This window comes from Antedon mediterranea, chromosome 8 (genome assembly GCF_964355755.1).
Source record: "Antedon mediterranea chromosome 8, ecAntMedi1.1, whole genome shotgun sequence".
NCBI classification, from domain to species: domain Eukaryota; kingdom Metazoa; phylum Echinodermata; class Crinoidea; order Comatulida; family Antedonidae; genus Antedon; species Antedon mediterranea.
The window spans coordinates 28,425,225-28,433,957 of NC_092677.1; the positions used below are offsets into that span (position 1 = coordinate 28,425,225).

The following is an 8,733-nucleotide window of genomic DNA, read 5'->3' on the forward strand; positions in this document are numbered from 1 at the left end:
ACTACTTACTACTTTATTGCCGGTCCACCAGATAGTATACAGTAAGGGTTAGGGGTTAGGCTAATCCTAACCCTTTATTGCCGGTCCACCAGATAGTATACAGTTGAAAATATACACTACCGTATATCAACATATCTTTAATATATTTTGAACAGAGTATTAAAATCAAGGAATTTGATTATTTGACTTTTCATCCATACAGTAGTTGACAAAAGGAATTTACTTCTACCAAATATCAAAGTATTCACCCAGTATTACTTTATTTCTCTTTATTACACTGTTAACATACAAAATGGAAAATACAGATCTGTGAGGATATTACAGTTATCTGATTTGGACACATCCTAAGTGACGTGTCTAAAATCATTGGTTCAACTGCTGTCAGATATATTTTGCTTCTTGGTTCGAAGTGGAAAATAGTGAGTACTTTTTCTTATTGATCATGCATTTCATACGTATTATGTGATATCCTTACAAAGAATGTTTCATTTTCTTTGACGGCGACTGCTCTAGCTGATCGCTGCTGTCTTCTATTGTTGATGGATGAGAATGTTTCTTAAACACAAATGCACAGTAAAGACTGTGATATCCTTACAAAGAATGTTTCATTTTCTTTGACGGCGACTGCTCTAGCTGATCGCTGCTGTCTTCTATTGTTGATGGATGAGAATGTTTCTTAAACACAAATGCACAGTAAAGACTGATATCCTTACAAAGAATGTTTCATTTTCTTTGACGGCGACGGCTCTAGCTGATCGCTGCTGTCTTCTATTGTTGATGGATGAGAATGTTTCTTAAACACAAATGCACAGTAAAGACTTGATGCTTCCCATTCAGACTGTGAGAGTGTTCCCTGATATTATAAGGGTAAAAATAAATATTGGTGTATATGTAGTATAGTATTTTAACACCTAAAAAACTTGTACTTCCTACTGTACTAATGTTGTTTTACACCAAATACTTACAATATTGTTGGATTTGTTTTCCATTGAAGAATAATTCTTAATGTGGTCAAATTCACTGTTATCTGAATATAACTCATGTTTTTCAAGAGGAATATGCTGTCAATAGAAACAAAGATATATTTTATAACGTATAATGATGCTTGTACTTATTCCAAGTATATTTTATAACGTATAATGATGTTTGTACTTATTCGAAGTACTGTATATTTATAACATATAATGACGCTTATTCCAAGATAGGAACAATAGCCACGATGACAATGAATTTGGTTACTCAACTCACTCACTTACTTGCAAAGCTTTCATCTTTTGTAACAGAGTGGCACCCTCTCTTGTTGACTTATGTTCATCAAAAATATTTTTGAATGTTTTATGAGACACCAACTCCATGTCAAATTCCTTGGCCATTCTACAGTATAAAGTCACCATAATTAATGTTAATATTAAAATTATTGTACAGTAGAATCAAATTGCAAATCCTGAAAAGGTACATGTTTCATGGCAATAACTTACTCTTGTAACAAGGGTATGTAAACCAGGAATTCTGGACAGTTAACAACAAAAGGTACATGTTTCATGGCAATAACTTACTCTTGTAACAAGGGTATGTAAACCAGGAATTCTGGACAGTTAACAACACCATCAAGATAGAAGTCATACTTGCAACCAAATATTGGGAAGGAATCTTTATTTTCAAATGTAATTTTGTAGACTTCATTGCCATAGCTAACACCGTCACTCTCTTTCAGCCTCTTTCTGAAAATAGTGGAAATAATGCAGCTTTTATAAATCAAAAACATTCCTAGATAAACTCTTTGTTTTGTGTAATCTAATAATTCATGTTAGTCTTACACAAGTTCAGTAGAATTTGGAGTTGTTCCGATAAAGTAACCACCAGGCTTTAGACGTTCACACGCATTTCTTAGCATCATCCTTGCTTGTGGTAAACTCTCAAATGAATAGTGGAATGAAAATTGACAACTACACAAATCAAAACTCATATCTCGGTCATCATACAATTCACAAATTTGTTCCTAATGGGAAAAAAAGAAAGAAAACCAGTTCATCTTTTGCCAGTAGTTTGTACAGTTCTATACATTAATCATTTTCTGGCTATAAACATAATATTGATCATAAACTAATACAATTGAAGTATGAAGGAAAGAATCAAATGTTATTGATTGTACCTTTGAGCAATCGGCCGTATAAAATTCTGCTCTAAAAACATTCTGTGGATATCTTTCATTTTGTGCTTTTTCTTTCATCTCTTGGTAACGTGATTGAGCTTGTTTGACAGATACATCGGCAATATCTAGAGAACAATTGTAATCAAATGTATAAAAAAAAAAACAATTCAGGTTGCAACTATAAAAATACAGTATTTTGTTGAATGTCTTACCAACACAAACAAGATGAGATATTTGTCCTTTCTTCCATTTTAGTAGATCCCCACCTTTACCACAACACAGATCAAGCACGGTTATGTTATTATTTTCTTGCCGTAGTTTTGTCAACGTTTCTCCAATACATATACTTTTAATCCAGTTATTGAAATTCCGCATAAAAAATATGGGACTCTGTCCTCTAGCTTTTAAACCGGACTCTTGAAGTTCATTATAATGTTTGGCTACTGTACTTCCTAGTCCTGGAACGTCCTACATACAATGGTACACATAAATGATTAATTAATTTGCATAACAAATTAAATTAGGCCTACTACTGTACTAGTACAGTACTATAAATATTATTTTGATGATGAGATAGTTAAGTTAGTAGTACTACTACTACTAGGCCTAGTAGTAGTAGTTAAATAGTCTAAAATTATAGGTACAGTAGACTAGTAGGAATAGACGGCCCCCTAGTTTTGTAAGCCTAGGGTAGTAGGAGGCTTATTCTAACCGATACTAGGCCTATATAGAGGACTAGCCTAGCTTCTCCCCTCCCATATTATTAGCTAGGCTACTTAACCAGGGGATACGCCTAGCTAACTAGCCAGGAGAAGGAAGCTGGAGAGGTACCACTTCACTTGAGAGAGATAAGTAACGGTTGTTCGATGCTAGGCCTAGGTAGGGTACTTTAACGCAAAATATAACGGTAATGGTAAAATTAAATTACGGAATTAGTCTCGTTTTTATTCGGTTTGTTTTGCATTGTTGTTATTTTACAAAAGCCAACAGTACAGCCCAAAAATCGACTTGCTACTGCTATTTTGTTCGAACACCACCAACACTCTTCCACCAACAAAACACAAAACAATGATTTTTGTTGTTGCATGATGCATGCTCTGCTTCTTTTTTTTTGCGTCTCCCTCTCTCTCTTTTGTTGTACTGAAACGCAATAAGCGTCAAATGGTTTAAATTTGCGTCAAAAAACAAGGATGAACAAATTAAGTGTGGAAGCTGGCACGCACTTGGTTATTGTCGTATTCGATTTAGACTTTCACCGTTGAGTACAGTTTTTCCGTTGAGTACTTCTTTAACGGAGTATTTTGAGCGTTGAGATTGTTCTTAACGAAAAAGCTTTCGTTGTCAACGTTTTCTATTCGAATGACTTTCTGTTGAGCACAAATTTACAATTCGAATACAAAAAGTAGGCCTATACTCAACGAATCTTTACGTTGACAACGAAAGTTCCCAATCGAATACGACAATTGTTTTATCGAATTTTACTTATTTGCATGCCGCCAGGTCCAGATCCAGGGGTCATAAAATTGTGGTCTTTCAAAAATAGTTAATATCTTTGGGAGTGGCGCTCCAGGTCGGCGCTCCATGTCGGCGCTCCGGCCTCTAAAATTCTTCTCAAGCGATTTGATTGAAATCAAGCCATGTACGAATTGTTTTTTTTAATACAGAAAGATATTAAAATCATCAAAGACTGTGTCTGGGTGTATTAAAAAAAAATATATGGATGGTTGTTTGTTTCTTTAGTACTGTACCTCAACTATCGACGAGCCGATCTTTTTATTATGGTACAGTATTTGGTAATATAAATAATCGGCAGGTTTATTAATCCGTGTTATAAACAAATAAAATGAAAGTTGATACTAAACAAAAAGAAACAGAAGACTAAAACCGGTATATTTGGTGAGAATTTAAGTGTATGCACGCATATCAATCAACAATTTATTTTCATAGATGTCTATGTTTTTGCGCGCCGCCGCCTTTCGGCAGTTATTCAACAAGAGGACGGAAGTTTTGCGCGCCGCGCCTTCATTACGCGGACCAGGCTACGTTAGCGTTACGGTTAGGCAATTTGGTTTTGACAAGCAATTACTGTCAGTGCTTTGTAAGTTATTGTGATTTTATTGCCCTGGAGTGTCATTTGAGCCACAAGTTCTAACTACAAGTCCTGCCCACTGGAGGTTGGTCTAACCTGAGATGATTCGCATGGAAGAGCTTGAGTCATCCTCTTAAATTTGGCCTTGATGACCTTTTCGCAGGCTACCTAGAATTCTCAAGGGCCATTAAATATTCAGTTTCAACTTTTAGATTTTATGTGGTTTGAGACTTTGTTGAGCATTTTTAAAAATGTGTATAGGACTACTACAGTACATAATATTAATATTTAATCAAAGATAATAAAAATAATGCAATATACATTGAGATATAAATGATGTAAAATAAACCATAAAGATTAATACAATAAACTACAAATAGCCAATTTTTAAGTTTTAATGGAAAAAAATGATTGACAATTATGAATATGAATGAATATGTTATTAATTTAAATAACCAATTTAAATTAATACACATTAAAAAGTGTTATCATCATGTAAATAATTATCTTAAATTAAAAATGAAAGATATATTTAGGTTAACAAATTGAATATACTGTAATATGTTTCCTTTTTTCTTATTACTCTTGAAAAGTAATGTTATCTGTTATCTGCCAGAGTCACATGTTCTGACCCTTTCCTTCATTTGTTTAGCTCTGTTGATGAATACTCCGGACCGATACTTTTTTCGTAAAATGCTACAAATAAGTGTGTATGTTTTTTACCCTGCCACTGTTTTAGTACAACACAATTTTGTGTACTCTGCCACTGTTTTGTATCCCTGCTACCGTTTTTGTATCCCTGCAATCTTCTTTTTTTTCCAGAAACTTTGTATACAACACAAGTTTTTGTATCCTAGACCACTGCTGGTCGTACCGTCTCTGTTTTTGTACCTGACACTGTTTTGTTCCCTGCCACTGTTCTTGTACCCTGCCACCGTTTTTGTACCCTGCTACTGTTTTTGTACCATGCCCCAGTTTTTGTACCCTGTCTCTGTTTTTGTACCCTGACACCGTTTTTGTACCCTGACACCGTTTTTGTTCCCTGCGACTGTTTTTGTACCCTGCTACTGTTTTTGTACCCTGCCACTGTTTTGTACCCTGCGACTGTTTTTATAGCCTGCAACCGTTTTTGTACCCTGCCACCGTTTTTGTTTCCCTGCCACCGTTTTTGTACCACTAGCTGTCATCGTCTTTTTTCCCAGACACTTTGTATACAACAAAAGTGTTTGTACCCTAGACCACTGCTTGTCATACCCTGTCTCTGTTTTTGTACCCTGCAACTGTTTTTGTACCCAGCTGCCATCGATTTTGTACCCTGCCACCGTTTTTGTACCCTGCCACTGTTTTTGTACCCTACCACCGTTTTTGTACCCTGCCACTGTTTGTGTACCTTGCCACTGTTTATGTACCCTGCGACTGTTTTTGTACCCAGCTGCCATCGTTTTTGTACCCTGCCATCGTTTTTGTATATACCCTGCCACCGTTTTTGTACTCTGCCACTGTTTTTGTACCCAGCTGCCATCGTTTTTGTACCCTTCCACCAGGGGCTTCCAGCCTTTAAAACACTGCCTGACATACATACATCATTTTGTGAAAGATATACTTTCCCATTAAATTTAATAAATGGAATATCACAACCACTAAGTATTTATTCCTGTATAAGGTCAGCAATCAGATTTCCCGCGAACTATTGTATAAAATCAGTGACACTGTTTTTGTACCCTGCTACCGTTTTTGTATCCTGCCACCGTTTTTGTACCCTGCCACTGTTTTTGTACCCAGCTGTCATCGTTTTTGTACCCTGCCACCGTTTTTGTATCCTGCCACTGTTTTTGTACTCTGCCACTGTTTTTGTATCCTGCCACTGTTTTTGTACCCTGCCACTGTTTTTGTACCCAGCTGCTATCGTTTTTGTACCCTGCCACCGTTTTTGTACCCTCCACTGTTTTTGTGCCCTGCTCATTTTTTTGTACCCAACTGCCATCGTTTTTGTACCCTGCCACCGTTTTTGTACCCTGCCACTATTTTTGTACCCTGCCACTGATTTTGTACCCATCTGCCATCGTTTTTGTACCCTGCCACCGTTTTTGTACCCTGCCACCCTTTTTGTACCTTGCCACTGTTTTTGTACCCATCTGCCATCGTTGTTGTACCCTGCCACCGTTTTTGTACCCTGCCACTGTTTTTGTACCCTTCTACTGTTTTTGTACCCAGCTGCCATCTATTTTGTACCCTGTCACCGTTTTTGTACCCTGCCACTGTTTTTGTACCCTGCTACTGTTTTTGTACCCTGCTACTGATTTTGTACCCAGCTGCCATCGACTTTGTACCCTGCCACCGTGTTTGTACCCTGCCACTGTTTTTGTACCACCCTGCTACCGTTTTTGTACCCTGTCACTGTTTGTGTACTCTGCCACTGTTTTTGTACCCTGCCACTGTTTTTATACCCTACCACCGTTTTTGTACCCAGTCAATGTTTTTGTACAAAACAATTTTTTTTACAAATGTTTTGTACCCAGAAACTGTTTTTGTATCCTGCTACTGTTTTTCCTGTCATTGTATGTTGTCATCGTTTTATAACAATTTTATACAATGTAAAATAGAACAAAATATGTGATAATTGCAAATAAATATAATTTCAATTTCAATTTTATTTTATTTATTTTATTTCCACAATATAATAACATACATACAGGATAATAAATGCAATGAAGTAATCATGTGGGGAGAGAGTCATAATAAGTCAGTCAGTAAGTTTCACCCACCCCGAAATATAACATTAAATACGAATACGAAAAATAAAAAAATATGTATACATAAACTAATAATAAATAAAAGAAAACAAAGCTACAATTTATTGCTCCCCTTTTTTAAAAATCCATTCTGAAAAACGTATGACTTTTAATTATTCATGATCTAACGTTATTACATAAAAGGTGGTGGCCAAGCTAGCTCTGCAGGTGACGGCCGCCGCATGCAGTTTCCCGTATTCTTATGTTGTTCGTTTTGGTAAATATGCGGCTGCACATGTATCCAAACGCGTAAATATCGCTGTGCTCTGATGGTGCTTCGACACCAGAAATTGACACCAGAAATTACTTCTGGTGCAGTCCATGGAAAGCATTTCTTCCACCTAATCTTCTCCTCCGATGACAACTTTAAAGGAGTACTCCATCCGGTCCGAAACGCCTTGCCATACTCTATTGTTACAGGTATAAATTAATTTTACCATCAATCATGAAGCACGTACCACGTTATTACCTGTAAGAGAAAAGACAATTGGGAAAATGAGAAAATAACTGTAAAATAATCACTGAATTGTGTATGGTATAATTGAATTTAATGTATGATAATGAAAAATTAGTGGCTTAATAAAAAAAAATTACGCATAGGCCTATAACAGAATCTTACTATTGATATCATTATGGACATAATCCTGAGTTGTGGAAATTAGGATATTTTATACGAATATATATTAGGCCTACTGATATACTGTAAATAAGACCTCTTTAGTCCTACTTCACACATTTACGTAGATCTATCTGATAAGAATTTGTTAATTATTTTATTTTTATCGGCACTGTTGATTTCTACCTACCATTCAAACGCATGCAGCAAGTCAGATTTTCCTCCACAATGAATCTTCCGAGAAAGATCTTTTATTGATTTTCGATGCGCTTCCATTCAATTTTAAAATCGCTTTGAGGCCTGCCGCCTCAATCCATCAAGAGGAATGGCGGGGGATATTTGAACTCCATGGTATATCTGGCTTAGGCCTAACCCTTTTGCGATTAATTCTTTCTAATAGTTCTGTTGTACATTTTCTTCCAGGTAATTTCAACCACGGGCTCGTCGTTTATATTATCAAGTAGACGGTCATTGATGACCGAGTCTACGCATTTATCTCGTATAAAATCGCGTAGAGTTATCAAATTTAAATTGTGTTCATTTGTATCAATTATGTATGTTTGTTGCTGCTGTACATATTGTCTACAAGATGTCCACCACCCAACAACAGGTGAATAAAACATGAAACACTAATATGCTTTCGTGATACATTTATAGCACTGTTCGGAAGTACTCATGATTGACTATCAATCCATTTTGTTCCCAAAATCGACCAAAGGGCTTCCATGGCCTTTAAAATGCTGCCTGATGACATACGAAGATATTTTAAGTCATTTTGTGAAATATATATACTGTACTTTCCCATTAAATTTAATAAATTGAATATCACACGGCCATCCCAATTCCCTAGCAAAACTATTGTTCATGTTTAAAAGTATTTATTTAATGTGTCTGTAGTTCTAGTTAAATTCCTTTGCTTTGCATAAAGCAGCATTGAGAAATATTTAGATTAGATTATAAACAACCACTAAAGTATTTATTCCTGTATAAGGTCAGAAATCAAATTTCCCGCAAACTATTGTATAAAATCAGTGACCTATCTAATAGTAAATTGATTGGTTAATACCCAGTCAGTGAGGACCTG

General features: G+C 35.9%; 1 protein-coding gene across 2 annotated transcripts; it reads right to left on the reverse strand.

The window, feature by feature from the left end:
• Window positions 1-35: 35 nt before the first annotated feature.
• LOC140057472 (mRNA cap guanine-N(7) methyltransferase-like) lies at window positions 36-3,250 on the reverse strand. 2 transcript variants are annotated; one of them, XM_072103146.1, is made up of 8 exons: window positions 3,081-3,250; window positions 2,365-2,620; window positions 2,153-2,277; window positions 1,818-1,999; window positions 1,557-1,721; window positions 1,257-1,374; window positions 966-1,061; window positions 36-853 (listed from the first exon to the last, which is right to left on the reverse strand). In XM_072103146.1, the coding sequence occupies exons 1-8, from the start codon at window positions 3,237-3,239 to the stop codon at window positions 710-712; spliced, it is 1,245 nt and encodes a 414-aa protein (XP_071959247.1). In that variant the 5' UTR covers window positions 3,240-3,250; the 3' UTR covers window positions 36-709. The 2 variants fall into 2 exon arrangements, with proteins under 2 accessions (XP_071959247.1, XP_071959248.1); XM_072103147.1 differs by having other exon boundaries at window positions 3,146-3,183.
• Between the last annotated feature and the right edge of the window lie 5,483 nt (window positions 3,251-8,733).